This window comes from Lagopus muta, chromosome 1 (assembly GCF_023343835.1).
Source record: "Lagopus muta isolate bLagMut1 chromosome 1, bLagMut1 primary, whole genome shotgun sequence".
In the NCBI taxonomy this organism is placed as follows: Eukaryota; Metazoa; Chordata; class Aves; order Galliformes; family Phasianidae; genus Lagopus; species Lagopus muta.
Window position 1 is genome coordinate 134,249,250 of NC_064433.1, and position 16,903 is coordinate 134,266,152.

The 16,903-nt window shown below is 39.6% G+C and overlaps 1 protein-coding gene across 2 annotated transcripts in view; it reads left to right on the top strand.

Annotated features, from left to right (window-relative positions):
- Positions 1-16,593, top strand: part of NCK2 (NCK adaptor protein 2) — an 89,382-nt gene extending 72,789 nt beyond the window's left edge. Inside the window, exons 4-5 of one of the 2 annotated variants that reach the window (XM_048932471.1) lie at positions 718-1,439; positions 9,069-16,592. In XM_048932471.1, coding sequence (XP_048788428.1) covers positions 718-1,439; positions 9,069-9,263 — 917 coding nt within the window. In that variant the 3' untranslated portion in view covers positions 9,264-16,592. Of the gene's footprint in view, positions 1-717; positions 1,440-9,068 lie in introns of both variants that reach the window. The other variant, XM_048932479.1, reaches the window with a different exon arrangement.
- Positions 16,594-16,903: the final 310 nt, after the last annotated feature.

The following is a 16,903-nucleotide window of genomic DNA, read 5'->3' on the forward strand; positions in this document are numbered from 1 at the left end:
CACATTACACCCCAGAAAAGAATGTAATGGTATTGTTACTTTTGTATATTGTATTTAATTCTGTACTTGAAGCCATGACAACACAGCAGAACTTGGGGGTTTTAGGGGAATGTACTCCAATAATCCTCTTCATTGTGAGGTCAGTGCTTCTGTGGTACATGGCAAAACTTGGGTGGAAGTGGTGCAGATTTCACAAGAGGGCTTGCAGCTGGAAATGGTTGCAGCTGCCTGGGGAATGAAATGAAGACTGAAGAGAACAGAATGTTATCTGTAGAGAAACTAAGGTTTTATCCCTCTGCTGGTTTGTTTTTGCATACTTCTTTCTCGTGTTTTACGTGAGTCAAATTAAAGTCATCACTACAAAGAAAAAGCATGATAGGTTAACTGGATTTTTAGGAGACATAACTGTGCAAATCTTCTTGAGATTCGGGAAGTTTCCATGGTGAAGAAAGCAGTGTTTATAAGTGTGTTAAGATTCTGGTACTATTGGGAAGGGAAGAGAGTGATGATAGTGCCATACATAAGTGTTTAAGCAAGATGTCAAAGATCATCTCTTAAAGGTGTTGCTGTGATTTCTGACAGTCTGCATCATTAGAGATAAGATCTCCATTATAGAGAGATGAGATTTGAAGTAACGAAGGCGTGCATTGCTTTACGTGTCTGCAGTGTGGGGAGGATGTTGAGTGACCACTTTCTGCTTCTGTCTTTATTTCACAGGCTTAGGAAAAACAAAAAGAAAGACGAGCGCGCGAGACGCCTCGCCCACTCCCAGCACAGATGCAGAGTACCCTTCCAATGGCAGCAGCGCAGACCGCATCTATGACCTCAACATTCCTGCCTACGTCAAATTTGCCTATGTGGCGGAGAGAGAGGATGAACTGTCCCTTGTCAAAGGGTCTCGGGTCATTGTCATGGAGAAATGCAGCGATGGCTGGTGGAGAGGGAGCTACAATGGACAGATTGGCTGGTTTCCTTCGAACTATGTGGTGGAGGAAGTTGAGGAGGCCACAGCAGATTCACCGAGCTTTCTGAGCTTGAGGAAAGGCGCTTCCATGAGTAACGGCCAGGGCACCAAAGTACTCCACGTTGTTCAGACACTGTACCCATTCAGCTCCGTCACAGAAGAAGAGCTCAATTTTGAAAAGGGGGAAACAATGGAAGTCATTGAAAAGCCAGAAAATGACCCAGAATGGTGGAAATGTAAAAATTCCAGAGGGCAAATTGGTCTTGTTCCTAAAAACTATGTAGTAATCATTAGCGATGGTCCTACCATTAACACTTCCCACCCACCTCAGATAAGCTACACGGGACCATCTTCTACTGGACGATTTGCTGGAAGAGAGTGGTATTATGGGAATGTTACCCGACATCAAGCAGAATGTGCCCTAAACGAAAGGGGAGTGGAAGGAGACTTCCTTGTTAGAGATAGTGAATCTTCGGTAAGTGATACTCAGCACCATGGTCTTTATATTAAAACATGTGATGTATGGTTTAGCACGTGTGGAAGCTCATAATTGGGGCACCCCAGAGAAGGACTTTTCACCCCTAAACAAACAAGCAGTGCTTCAGTGCTGCAAACTGATCCATGTACCTTCTGTGAAAATCTCTCACAGAAATGCAGTGACATTTACATTTACACTGAAATTTAACGATTGTGGACTGTATTATCCAGGGTTTTTTAATTAGCAGACAAGTAACAAGATATTTCAAGCTTCTGTCTGACATTTCATCCTCATATGCAATCCTTCTCAAGTTTATAGCACTACAAGGGGAAAAAAAAAAATCTTGCAAAGTACAAGCTCAGACATTAATTTCAATTTAAAGCCAATTTAAAGTGGGATGTTTGCATTGGTCGGTTTTGTTTTGCCTTTAATTAACATAGGTTAATAGCAGATTCTTTAAATTAGATCATTTAAATTATTGATTAAAATTCTAATCTAATGTACTTCTGCTCAACTTAGATTGTTTAGGTTGTAATAGGATGAAATTATTGTACCTAATTGTTAAGATTATAATGCACAACAGAAAAGATCAAGTCAGTGGCTCATATTACTTGGAAATTGAGCCTTGGTGACATCAGAGGGGATATGAGTAATGCTGATTAGGGATTATTATAAATCTGGAAGTTCAAATTTGAAATTACACTGAAAGGCCTTTCACAAATGTTGAGGCCAGAGAAAGCATCGTTAGGGTGCTCCAAATTTAATTACCATGTTGCTGTGATTTTTAAAAGGTGGCAGGTTTTAATAATTCCCCAATACACCTTTGAAACATTACAAAAAGGTGAATCTTAATTTCTCATCAGGGTTTTTCCTGCATTCGTTGCTTCAGCTGTCAGACCATTATTCCGTGGGGATAAATTGTTTAGTACATACTTCCATCCAAATATTGTTACTTCAGGTATAAAAATTCAAAATCCGTATGGTGATGTCAGCTCGATCTTTTAAGTTGAGAGTACATTACTATTAAAAAACAGTCAGCTCCAGGCATCTATCTCTGTGAAACACTTGTCTCACATTTTTCCTGTATTGTGAATTAAGCTGATTTGTAATGTGGATTGCAAATAAAAAGTAAAGCAGTGTGAACTGCTTTAAACTTAATTTAAAGGAGGGTCAACTTCTTGACTCCAGTGTGTCCTCAGGAGACTCTGTTGGTTGCATGCATCACTTCTGCTTAGAACTGGTGGTAGCCTGCATCATAGTTGCCTGTGGAACTGAGGAAAAACTGCTCCCCTGTTCCGTTCCTTACATGATTTCACTTACTAGTCAGTAGTACAAGTTGGCATTTTTAATACAATGCCTGAAATTTGGAATTGGTTGACACATTATCACTTGGTGAGGGAGATGAACAGAGGCTTTTAGTGACAGTAGAAAAACAAGTAGAAAAAGACAGGGGAGTTGTTAAGTCTCTAGGCTATTCTAAATACAAATTAAACCTTGCATTTTAATTTCTGAAAAGTATTGGTAGTGCATTATTATTGTTGAAGTTAGATTGATGTCTCTTTATTCTCTGAAATTTTGACATTTTATTGGTAAAATAGAGTTGTGTGATATTCCATAATATTTTTTGTGGTTACAGAAAATTGTCTGAGTAAGTTTCAGGCATCTTTTCTCAGTTGATTTTTTTTGTGCAGCAGACATGAAACTGTCAGACTACTTTGTTCAGAGCTCCATTTTTAAGTTCCTATTTCTGCTTCTATTTAAGTATAATCACAAAAGGAAGACAAATGCAAATAAACCAGAGGGGACCAGGAAGGAAAACAGAGATTTAATGAAAATAAACCCGAAGAAAATAGAAAAATAGTTAGAAAACATGATTTATAAACAGAGACTGCCAAAATCAAGTTGCTTGGTCAACAGGAGACGAGACTGAGGTAGATCATACAGTTTTCCAAAATACAGAAAGCTACTAGAGGATGATGGTAATCATTAAATTAACTGTGCAGATGTCCCCTCAGCCTGGCATCCTGTCTGCCAGAGGCAGGAGGGTACATTGGATGCAGCATAGTCACAGTCAGTCTAAGCAGATGGAAGCTTGGTTTTTGAACAGAATGCTGCGTTTTGGGTTATCCTGACTGGTACTTATTAGTCATCTTCTGCATCCTGGGAAGGTGCCAACAGGGCAGTTTGAAACTTAATGCATTATTTAAAATACAAGAATATGCACCCGTTTCTCAGTGCATACCATGTCACGCTGCCCACTGTGTTACAGTTAGTTTCCTTGCTCTTAAAGAGTCTAAATCTTGGGTGAAACTAATTTGCTTGAAAGGATCTTTTAATTTAATATGTCATCATAGCACTAAACACACTGGTATTCAAAGCATTTCTAAATTCACTCTCTCTGTTGTTACAGAGGAAGCTGTTGCTGCTGAAGCAGAAGATCCATTCAGAGCACAGTTTTTAACTTGTTTCCAGCATCTAACACTTATTGGAATCCCAGAAAATTTACTCAAATATCATATACTCACGTAATTTGTTTATACATGTTAATTATAAAAACACTGTGGATTCCTAGTTTATTTTTTCCAAGTACCCGGAATTATCTAAAAAGCTAGTGAGTATACCTGATAGCATCAAAGGAAGGCAATAACAAAGATATGTTTCAAGCTTATTGTAGCGCAAAGATTTTAGAAATAACTCCTAAATTCTTGACTGTTGCCATTTTTCACACACATAACTGCAGAGGCTGTTCAAGCTGTGCCTAAAAGTCATCAAGAGCCTCTGCAGCATGAGAGCCAAAGGTCTTGATGGGAGAGACAAGGCTGAGCAGAGTTGTTAGCTCTCCTGTTTCGCTCATTTTTATGCTAGGCAGCACTTGCCTTGGCACTGTGTTATGAATCCACCTGTTAAAGCTGCAGGTGTAAGGGTTATTCCATTCTAAAAAAGCCCCATAGATAAAACATTGAGTTGTCCTGGTAATCTCGTGCTTCATCTCTGAGCTGTTTTAGGTGCTTTTGTAGCCTTCTATCAGTATAATTATGGCAAGTCTCCCTTGGAAAAGTTTTCCTTACATTTCATTGAGATCTGTGCTTACTAATGAGCTGTGTAGAGCTCTGTTTGCGTAGGTGAGGGGTTTCTGTGTTATTCTGCATTCACTTTATTGAGGATACTGTCATTTAAAACTGTACTAGATGCAGTATTTTACGATATTTCTCTTAATTTGATTATCAAATGTTGGTCTCATACGTAGATTCCTTTAGCTACAAATTCCATCCTCAGTTACACTTAGATTGGATGGGTGCTGCCACATGGAAAATACCCTGAGATGAACCCTGTTGGGTAGCTAAGCGTCTGATTAGCTTCGTTAATTACGAAATACTATTCTTAGCATCATAAACCTGTTTGAACCATTTAAACCCAGTTTATGTAACAGACACAGTTACTGGCTGATAGATTTTTGCCAACTCCGTTGCACCTAGATAATGTAACCTTAGTTTTTGGAGCTGTGAGTGAGGAGACTGAAGTGGAGCACATCTAGTTAGAAAAGCTGCTTTACAAGTTCAGTCCTCACGTGAAGCAGAGAGGCAGCTATTTTTCCCACACCAGTCACATTTATTAGCAAGAATGAGGGATGTGACTTCTTTGAACCATTCCAAGAGCAGTTATTCATTAGGAAGTTATGCCAATAGTCCCATGGCAATCAATTTAATACCATTTCCTGGGGTGGCAGGGGTTGGTATTGGGGGATGCCACGAAATGCAGGTGCATTACAGTGATTGAGGATGGTAGGTGTGGCTGGACTTGTGCCAGTCCTCTGAGGCTTCATTTAGCTCCTCTGTTCTTTGCCCAGAAATTGTGCCAGCAGAGGAAGGAGGCAAAGCTTGTATGCTTCTTGAGGTGCTAATTCTGTAGCTCTCAGGGTGTCCCATATTTTGCTCGAGTTTTAATCCTTCGGATAGAAGCTATTAAATGTGGCAACTGTTCAGAAACTGCAGCATGTCATATTCTGTGACATGCTGTAACTGACAGCTACAGTGGAGAAAAGGAGTAAGTTTAGCCTTGAGAACAGGCTTCAGCAAATAGCCTAGTGGGTTATTTTAAGTGGAAGAATAGGAATTTTATTAGGGCTGTGCTTGAAGACTAGTGGAGAGAATTCATGTTTCTGACCTGCCTAATGTTGATTTGAGAGCATGTTGGTTGTCACATAGAATATTTGTGTGTATCTAAGTAGGATGAGATAAAGGAATTTTAACCCTGCCAGATTGTTCTTTCCAACCTGTCCACAGACCTTTGAGTTGTGGTGTGTTGGGTTTTTCTGTTGTTGTTGCTGAGGTAGCTGAGTAGAAGGGAAGAACAGGGGAAACCTGAGCTTGGAACTTGAAGGAATTGGGAAGTCCTAGATTGGGCTCACAGAATAACCTGAAAAATGACAAAATCTTAGAATCATAGAATCATAGAATCACCAAGGTTGGAAAAGACCTTCAAGATCATCCACTACAACCGTTCACCTATTCCCAGTAGCTCCCACTAAACCATCTCCCTCAACACAACATCCAGCCTTTAGAGATGCTGGATCTTCTAGAGAGGAGAGGTAGTGCTGGGTGGAACTGGATTGAAATGAAAAGCTAAGTTGTGGGATCAGTGAAAGGCTTTCAGGGGAGTTATTTTTCCCAGCGATGTCGCTTAAAGTAAAAGGGTCTTGCACCTTCGTCAAATGGGGATTTTAAAGAGGGAACTTTCTATCCTGATTTGCCTTGTTTTCCCTCATATCACTTCGTAGCTTGTCTTTATGACAAAATTTTCGGTCTGTTTTGATGATGAAAGAAATAAAACTGGAGGAGCATGTTCCTGCATGTTGTCACCCATGAGCTGTAGGCACAGTCGTGTTAGTCATTGAGAAAGAATTAAAGGCTTTTGAAGTGATTTTGAAGAATTTTACACGGGGACCGAGGAACTGCAAATGCGTAACAGCTGAACTTCAATTTTCATTTTTAGGAATGGATTTGACTTCAGATTGAGGCCTTCCCAATTATGGCAGCGCAGAAATATTCAAAGGTTCCCTGCCATGAAGCTATGCTCTGTGATTCTGTGGCAGAGTCATCAACAACTCTGTAGGTTTCTGAGATTAAAGTTTACTTCTGATGTGCCTTTGCTTACTGGCATGTGAGGCTTTTATTCGTGGAAAAGTTAGTGTGCAAACATACAAATGCAGCAATTAATTTAAGAGGGAGAAGGGAGGAAAAAAAGGCCAGCAGTTGAAATAAAACAGCTTAAATAGTAAATAAAATAAACAGAGTTGGAGCAAATCCAAGGAGGACAGCAGGAAACCAATTCAGGCTGCATCAAACCAGCATACTTTAGAGCAGTAATGTTAAGAGCTCTAATTAATCTGCAGATATATTTTTAAAAGGATTTTTTTAAACCATCTTGTATGTTAGATACAGTGGGGAAGTACCAAAATAAAAGTAGCTGTAAGTCTGGTTGATCATGCTGTTTGTTCTTGCATCCTGGTGAATTTATTAATCTGAGGCCAATAAAGGGTTTCAGGGTTTCTGCAGCAGCTGTTCAAGCTCTTCCATCTCCGTGCACCGGATGGTGGCTCTCAAAAGAGTTAGATCAGCCTTTCCGCTATTTTTGTAACTGAATTAGATCATGAAAGGGGTAAACTTTGTAACATATATTCCGGAGAAGATAAGCTATACTGATGTCTCCTCTTTATGCATGAATCTAATGAGCAGCTCTGAGGCTGAAAAAATGGACTGTAGTTCGGAAAAATGACCATGAAAGCTCATAACTGAAGTGATGGGAAACGTATTTATGGTGTTGTGTAGACCACTTCATGACTGAGTATGGCCAGTGCTTGGGACAGAGGTCCGGAACCAGCACCTCTGTCAGTACTGCATCCTGCTGAAGGTGATGATTCTTAGCAAGTACCAGGAACTTTGGAAACTCATTATATTGATGGGCTGTAAACAAGTGTGCTTTGGTAGAAAAGCATTAAAACTTTGTGAAACACAAAGTGATGATTTCCATTTTTAACCCTTGTCATAAAGACTTTTCCTGTTTCTAAAAACAAAAGATGTTCTCGCTCAACAGAGGCTTACCATCAGAAGCCTCAGAATTTGCTCAACAAGACTTGATCTTGTTTTCTGCTCCTCAAGCGGCCTGTCCCCATGCTGTCCCTTTGAAGGATTCTGTGGAGCTGCAAGATGGCTCAAGCTCAAAGCTCGTGCTTTGAGCTTCCCTGCAGCAAGTCCAGCACCCTGGGATACGTTCAGAGCTGTGCTTGTGCAAACCTGTGCTTCAGCTCTAGATTTTTCATTACCCTTTGACCCTTCATTAAGGACTAGGAAGATGTCTGCAGAAGCACAGGCTCTGTGCCAGGGCTGACTGGCACAGCCCTGTATGTCAAGGTTATGCAGATCCAGGAGGTTCAGCTAGATGCTGCCAGGTTTCTAATTGTTTTTTAGCAGCTTGAATGAAATAGGGTGGAGAAGGAAGAGAAGGTATCAATACTAAAACAGGTGAGATTCAGGGTACAGGATTTGGGACAGCACAGGATGTGGAGGATATGTGTGGCAGAGACCCACATTGCTCCAGGAAAAGAAAGCTTTAGATAGATACTTGTGTATACAAGACACCCAGCACATCTTCCCAAAGCAGAGCTGGTGTTGACACTGGGAGGTTCCCACTCCCCCGCTGTGCTGCAGCTGTGCTGGGGCAGAGTTTGTGCATGATACTGTGAACCGAGTGTTCCCTCATGGGTTTTGCTTTTATGAGTGAAAGCAGTGATCTGGTTCTCAATGCTGCCAGCTGTGTTTGGTGTAGGGATGAGTGGTGGGCTCATGTCCTGCCTGTTCCGATTGCAGCCTTTTCAAAGCAGCCACTCACAAAGACTAAAAGATTTATCAAGATTTGTCATGCAAAATTGCTCTATTCTGGATAATTTGTGTTTCAATTTCTCTTTCGTGACTGGTGTTTGATGGTGTGGTTTGTACTGTATTTTTTGTTCTGTAGCTTTATCTTATTGAGAAAAAGGTGTGTGTGGTAGAAGACATCATTTCCCATACATGTGGGGATGAAGATAAAAAGACATCTTTTTTGATTTTTTTTTTTTTTTTTTTCTTTTTCAATACAATGTAAAAATGGCCCTCTAGTGGTCACAGCACAAAAAATAATAATAATAAAAAAATAATTAAAGAAATTATACAGGGAGTTTGCTTCATCTCACCCAAGCAGTACGACAATAATAGCTTTCTCCAGGGCTCTCAAGCAAAGAAACCAAAATGATGAAAGTTTTTCTCTTCTCCTTGACATTCTCGTGCTTCTGCATGGAGGAGCTAAGATAATATTTGCAATTTAGTCATGTAATTGGCAGCTTCAGACTATGCATCTGGGGAGCTTCACTTAAATGACTTAACTGTGCACGTTAATAACGACGGCAATTATTTATTGAATAATAGACTGTTGGGTTTCTTAAGTAGCTAAGGCACTGAGCTGTGGAACAAAGACTAGCACAAATTACGTTGTCAACTATATTTCAGTTTGTTCCTGAAACCACCATACTGTGCCTTCTTTTTGTTCTCTTTTATGTAACTCTTTTTTTTCTCTTTGAATTCTTCTCAACAGCCCAGTGACTTCTCGGTATCTCTAAAGGCATCGGGGAAGAACAAACATTTCAAGGTGCAGCTCGTGGACAATGTCTATTGTATTGGGCAGCGTCGCTTTAATACTATGGATGAGTTGGTGGAACACTACAAAAAGGCTCCCATCTTCACCAGTGAACACGGGGAAAAGCTATATCTTGTGAAAGCACTTCAGTGACGATGAAGATGGACTTGGCCACCCAGGCCTCTTCTAACTTCCAAGCCTTAGGTCCCAAAATCACTTTTATAGAGCAGAGCAATATCCGAAACAGGCTTAAAGAGTAGGCTCTTTCTAACGTGTTTGCTCTGTTGGTTGTTATTTGTCCTTTTTCGTTTGCCTACTTTTGTGTTTCAGTTCTTTTAATCTCAGATCACCTCCCTTCAGGTTGAGAAGTTCACCTTTGTGGCCATTGTAAGCGCTCACTTCCATGTCCGAGTTCTAAACTCCCCTCTTCTGTGTACGTTTACATACTCAGCTCGGATAAAGGAGGGGGGTTTGCAATTCAACCCAGTGTTAACCTGTTCAAATTGCTCACGCAGACAGACAGAACTCTTCATTAAGAGACATCGGGCACAGTTTGAATGCACTGAGGCTGCAGCTAAGTAAGTGAGATATAGTAGACATAACAGTTGTGGCTGTGAGTTCTGTAGCTATATTGCTTACCAGGTAGTATATTACAAAAACTCCTAGTTCCTAGAAGCACTCTTTACACTGTACTCTGCTATTACATTGCCTCTCTGACTCTTTGCAAAGAGTACACTAATTAAAGCGTTTTGTAATAGTACTTCTTAAACTACTATGGTAAGATTGTAGTAAAAGAAAACTATCTAGTGTATTTTGGTCTGTAATTGCAACAAAGAGAAATTTTATTTGAAAGTTGATTACTAAAGAGAGAATCATTGAATTGTAAAGACTGAATGTTCTGGTAATCTACAACCAAATGTGCCATCCACATAATGCTTTTTTCCTCTTGCCCTTCTGCTTGTTTGAATTAAACAATTATGTATTTAATTCTCAAAGTAATATGTATCTGTAGCTGATTGTTGACACTAATACAGAAGGTTAATAAAAACTGATCAGGGGACAGGGTGGGGTGGGCTACCAACACTATATATATATTTGCTTTACAGAAAGGAATCTTCAGGTTTTACAGAGGATGGTGTGATTGGTAGGAAGAGACACACAGAATGTTTATGAAGAAAATGCTTTTTTTTCCTCTTTTCTTTACATTTAAACTCCTTTATGGTTTAAATATACAGACTTTAGATGGCACACTCCTGAGATTGAAGAAGGGATCTTGAGATCTCAAAATCTTGCATACTCAGTTTTTTGGATATTGTAATAAAAAAGGTATTATGTCATGATGGAGTACTGGGTTTATCCTTGGGTGGTAGTCCTGGTGTGGCTTTAGAAAGGTCAAATAGAGTAAATTCTGAATTTGTCTGACTTTGAATGTGTGTGGCCTACAAAGAAAACATTTGCAACTGCAGAGTTCAGTTTGATATGAGGCACTGTGTAATGAGCTCCACGTTGGTTCTCTCTGTGATTTGTTTATAGCTTTAATGAAAACTGCAAGATGGAGCTCTCTTATGGTATCTTTTTGCTATTAAGTCTTCCTTACAGATTTTGTATTTCAGAGTAGGCAGAGCAGGCAGCAGCTGAGGGCTGCTCTGAAAGTAATGCCTCCTATTTATTATTATGATGTCAGAGGTGAATGTTGGTGGGATGGCAGGAGAGGCTGAACCTTCCCACCAGTATCCTGTAACATTTTGTTGCTGTGTGACAGGTGGCAGCAAAGGAGCACTCCGACACAATGGTGTCTGACATGAAAGTATGTCTGAAACAAAGGTGTCTCATTGAATTCTTCCTTACAGAAAAAAATGGCATCCATTGACATTTATCAGCTTTTGCTGGAACTCTATGGAGACCAGACAGTGGATGTGAGCACAGTGAGGCGGTGGATGGTGCGTTTCAGCAGTGGTGACGACGGCATCAAAGACAAGCCATGTTCTGGATGGCCATGCAGATTTTTGTGACTGTGGCATGCAGGCGCTTGTTCATCATTGGCAAAAATGTTTAGCTGGTGGTGATGACTCTGTTGAAGAAGTGTTTTGTAGCTGAGAATTTGTTCTGTCAAATAGTGTTATTGTGCTCTTTGTATCTGTTGTAGTTTCCATGGAAGTAAATCGAGGCATTACTTTCAGAGCAACTAACATGCAGCTTCATGAGTTATACACGCGTTATTCACCCACCGCTCTTCCTATTTCTGTGAGGTTATCTGGATTAGAACTGTGTATGAATTAACAGCTGTTTTTTTCTGTATGTGGGTAAACAAAAATTGGGCACTGAAAATTCTGCATGGTCCGTCCTCATGAACGAAAGTAGTGATTTAGGGCAGACCAGAACAATCACTCTGCATCCTGGCAAGAACATACCCATGGCTAGGTTCTGGAAGCAGGAAAGTTTTCATTACAGAGTTGCTGACAAGTGCCCCTTGTTTACAGTCTTCTTGCCAGGACATCACAGTTGGTTTCTTCTTAACCTTTGAAGTGAGTTCTGCAGAGACCATAGGTCTTTTGCTGTCTAATATCTAATTCTTTATTTAGCTAAATGTAAGCATGTACCTTGAGTATGGCAAAGATGTTAAGAACTTCAGTAAACTAACAACCACCCTTTCATGCTCCATGTTCAGTTTTCTGACACATTCACTGTTTTTCTTGTTCCATGAGTCTTCCTTTGCCTCTTGTGTGTTTCCTATTTTGCTTTTTTTTTTCCCACTAAAAGTTTCTAACTCCTTTTCTAGTCTTGATAGATTAGAACTAAATCAAATATACTTCCAAGTGAAATTTTTTACCATATGCTTGATATTTTAAGGGGTTTACAATCCTATTGTTTTTTTTTTTCTTCCACTTCTTGCCTTGTGAGCAGCTTCTTAATATTGAGGTGCCAACCATTGAAGTATTTTGTTTGGAAGCAGTTTGTTAATTTATGACCCAGCAGTATGAACAACTAGCTTGAATTTTTTTCCTTTTTTTAAACAAGCTTCATCTTGTTTTTGCTCACTGTGTATTTAATCAACATGCAGTCTATTCAGCAGGCTCATTAATAGATCTTCAGTTGTTCCCAGACTTACTAATTAAGATAGGTTTCTGCGAGTTTTACTGCCTTTTTGACCTCATTTTCTGGACTGGGCCTTAAGCATTAAAAGTCTTCAGTGATAACAGTTTAATAAAGGACAGTATTACATGGATTTTTGTTTTTTCATTTTATGCCTATGCTTCCTATCTTTTGACAAAACTGAAATCTTTATTTTTTGACTACTGAATGCCTCTTGTCAAAATATGGGATTGGGGGTGGGGGTGTTTTCTTGTGAGATTGTAGGAATTGGGGTTACCTGAGTTTCTTCTCCTGCAGTTTTCATTAAAAGCTCAAATAATATCTGATGAGATGGTGATTTTTCTTAATGATATTTAGCCTGGCTTTTCCTGTCATTCATCTGTTTCATACAGATGCATCTGTTTTGTTTTGAAGTATTACATTTGTATAGTTGTTGAATGTTTTCTTGCCTTTATACTCTTTATGTAGGACAGTGAATGAGTTTTCTGAATCTGTAGTAGTTACTGTACTTCCTTTGTAGCAGCAGGAATTTGAGATCCAGGCTTTTACTTTTAGCTCCAGGTTTTCGTCAGTGAGCTCCCTCTTCAGATTATCCTGAACACTGTGATATCACCAAGCACGCAGTACAAAAAGATTGTCAAATCCTGTCACTTCTGAACTTGCACATCCTTCTAGGCTGTGTACCTTTCCAAAGGCTGTTTTACTTAGGCTGCTGTGGTTGCTGTCCTTCTTGGTCCTTGCTTTTTTGCTATTCAGTCTTGCAGACTGAAAAGTTTCCAGAGAGGCAGGGAGGAGATCCTGGCTATCACTAGTATTTTATTTTTTGAGAGAGGATTTAGAGGGGCATTTTGCCGCTCTTATTTAGCTGCTTCACAACTGTATATAGCTGGGAGCTGGTGCTGTTTGTCAGTGCTTCTACTGCCATGCTGCTGTTACCCATGCTGATATTTGGCAAAAAAAATAAAAATCAGAGAGCTTTAGGATTTACTCTCTTTTGCAGATGAATGCACACAAGCTTTTTCTTAGGTCCCAAGCCAGACAGTTACTTGCCAGCTCCAAATTGGAAAAAGTGTAAACTTGTAGCACGATGCTGAGTCTTAAGCTGGAAGGCTTGCAGAGAACTCCAACAGAAACTGTAAATAAAGCAGTGCAGCTTTCAGCTGATTTAAGGAGCCTGTCTGCAAAATATGACACAGTTTGGTTCCAGATAGCCACAACCGACTGATTTAGTTTTGAAAGTAGTCACACCAGTTGCAGGCAGATTACTGAAGGATTAAGCTACGAGTAAACAGAGAGCATGTTGGGTAAACTCGTGTGGTCCTGCTGTAGGACCAAAGGCTTTGCTTTGCCTTTGATTTTGAGAAGAGGAGAGAAAAGGAGGTTGGGTAATGTGGGCTGTATGAATGGACTAAAAGTCATGGTCTTGAATAATTCTATTTAGTATTCTTTAATCAACTTTTTTTTTGTCTCAGAAATTAAGGTAACAGTCTTCAAGTTGACAGTTAAGCTTTCAGGCCTTTACTGTAGCTTTCCTGTAGTGTAAAACTAATGTCCTCATGTAATGGTTTCACTAAGAGCAAATAAGAGATTTATGCTTATAGTGATGAGTTTTGTTACGACAAAGGTGAAATGTTTTAAACCATTTTACAATTTTACCTATAAGAACCAAACCTTGCCTTAACTACAAACAAAAACATAAAAAAAAAATCAAGAAAAGGGACCATGCTTCTTTTGGATTCAGTATGGCATTTTTTTTGGCAAAAGCTACCACATAACTGGAATGGCATTTGTTCCTTCTTGGTCTTAAGCAGATCTACTCTGTAGTTTGGAAGTAAGGAAACATGTGCAATCTCCCCAGAATCTGATGAGCCTGCGTTCCTCCTCCAGTAGCATAGGATGACTCATTTTTAAATGGAAACTTGTTAACGTATTTATACCAATAATCTGTGAAAGGTGCATTGAAGAAGTAACTTTCAGCTCCTTAGAATTACAGTAGGAACTGTGAGTCTTTCCAGTCCTAACAAAATGAGGTGCTTTCCTTTTCTTTTTTTAAGAAGTGGAAAAGCATAAAGCAGCAAGAGTACAGAGTGCCCAATCCTTAATGGTACTGCAGACCACCTGGACCTGGACTGTGTGAATAAAAGGTCTCATGGTAAAAGGACACAGGTAAACTCTACCGTTCCTTTCACTAGTTTCCCCATAGGTAGATGAAGCTTTTCAGTAACAAGTAAATCAGTTGTGCAGTAATGTTGTAAAAACTATAGAACATAAAACCATAGAATTGCTCAAGTTGGAAGCAACCTTAAAGATCATGGAGTCCAAGCACAACCTAACCACCTAACTCTAACAACCCTCCACTAAATCATGTCCCTGAACACCACATCCAAACGGTTTTTAAACACATGTAGGGATGGTGACTCAACCACCTCCCTGGGGATCCTATTCCAGTTCTTAACAGCCCTTTCCTGTTATCCAATCTAAGCTTACCCTGGTGGAACTTGGGTGGCCATTTCCCCTCGTCCTGTCACCAGTGAGAAGAGACCAGCCCTGCTCTCGCTGTAAGCACCTTTCATACTGCGGTTTAAACCCAAATGTGCTCCAGATTTGGTATGTAGTAGAAGCACCTTACGTTTTTATATGTTCTTGTGCTATTGTCTTGCAAAAGCAGTAGGTTGTCTGTTCAGTTGTATATTCATATCTATGGCTATTGGACATAACATACATACAGAGAACATTTATGGGCCTGAAATGACTTAATGTGAAATACGACATCTAGATGACATGCTTTAAGCCAAAATGTTTTCTGGTCCTTTCCTTTGTTCTGGAACCCTATGCTACTTTTATATTTTGAAATGCAAGTTTTTCTTGCATGTTTACTTAATGTTTCTTTTCCTGTTATAAAATAGCTTTTTGTCTCCTCTGTTGTTATTTGAGGTATCTACCCAATCTCATAAGCAGCTGACTAAAAGAAGTGGTATGTAACCCTTCTCATATTAGACAAGTTTTTCCTTGCTTTTTCTTTCATATGTGGTAATATTTAAATGGTTTAGGAGTGGGAGGTTAAAGAGATAAAAGAAAAAAAAAGAATCTTTAAATTGACAGATTATCTTCAGTAGTGGGAGTCCACAGTTATGAGGGGAAAGTTAGAGGTAAGAAGTGTTTTCTTCTCTTTCCTGAAATGAATTTGGCTTGACATCAGATGGCACTTGTGCATGAAGTATTAGAAAGGTTAACATATTAACATAATGTGTCACAAGTTAAAGCTGTTGTTACTGCTCAAACATCTGTTATTGGTGAAGCAGAACATGGCGTGGTTCTTGAACATCGTGAAGGTATTGGTCACTATCAAGGCAAAAAATATCAGTATTCTACTGAGAAAACACCATGTACATGAGGATAAAATTGTTATTCTCGGTGTTGTAGTCTCTACAACAGTGGTGATCTTCAAGGCGGACAACTGTGGTTTGGGGATTTTTTTGACTAGGGGGCAAGGTGAGCAGGTGTTTTATTTTTACCAGGAATACTTATAAAGAGATGTTTTGCTTCAGTTTTCAAGCCAGGATTTGCTTCTGAGCTTTTTACTTAGAAGCATCTCTTTGGTTGTGAGCCAGTCCACACAGTGCCTTAACTGAAATTAGTCTCCCAACTGTAATTGAAACTGCAGTGGTGAATAATGGGCTATGTTATTACTATTATTTAATTTTGATTTCCATCAGATAGGATGCCTTCATCTATATGGTAATTAATTAGTGGGTACCCTGGGTTACTGACTTAGCTTTTCACCTGAGTTCCACTCTGTAAAGTTAAAATAATCTTGATGATTTTTATTTATTTATTTATTTTTTCCTCTTTCTTATGTCGCAGAACCAGTAGTGCATTCAGTGCAATTATAATTTCTAAGGCAAAGAAGCTCTTCAGTTGTGGGCGACTGGTATGTTTGGAATACTAAGTCTATAGATGATAACATAGCAAAGAAAGAGTCAGGGGTAAGGGCAGCAGCAGAGAGCTGGTGTGAGCAGGCTCCTGGGATCACAAGGCAAGGATCTGAATGTTTCTCGAGAATGTTTCTTTCCAATTTGAATGCTGGCAGCTGATTTGTGAAAGTGAACATAATCCTTTTTTTTCTTTTTTTCTTTTTTTTTTTAATGTATGATCTATTCAGAAGTATTCCAGGAATTAGAAATGAACATCCACCTTGTCTCCTGCAATGCTAAGGTCCTAATTAAAGCAAAGAATGCTGGTATTTGTGGCTGTCTTCCTACTGCAGATCTCTTTATGTTTGCATCCCAGTGAAAAGTGTGATACTTAGTGTTTACCTGCCTTAGCACCAGCATCAGCCTGATCCTGCTGGCATAACCAGTCTCTGCTGCAGAATTAACTGTGGTTATGTTAGAACAGATGGCCATAATGCAACCAGCGCTTACTAGTATGAGGTGGGTACCATGGAGGAGTCTTCTAACCCGGTTGCTTTGCAGTTCTTTGCCCTGGCTAACTCAGCAGTGGCTGCCAACACTGTCGGTGTTTGGCTGCACTGTGTTAACGAGGCAGGGAGTTGTTTCTTATGCTAATAGGCAGCTTTGATCACTTGTGCCGGTACTCTGGCTTCTCTCTGGGGAATCTTAGTGCTGTAAAGTTCAAGACGGTTTTCAAAAAATGATCATGCCTCTAAACTGTTATTTCTGATGAGTATATTGTGCACC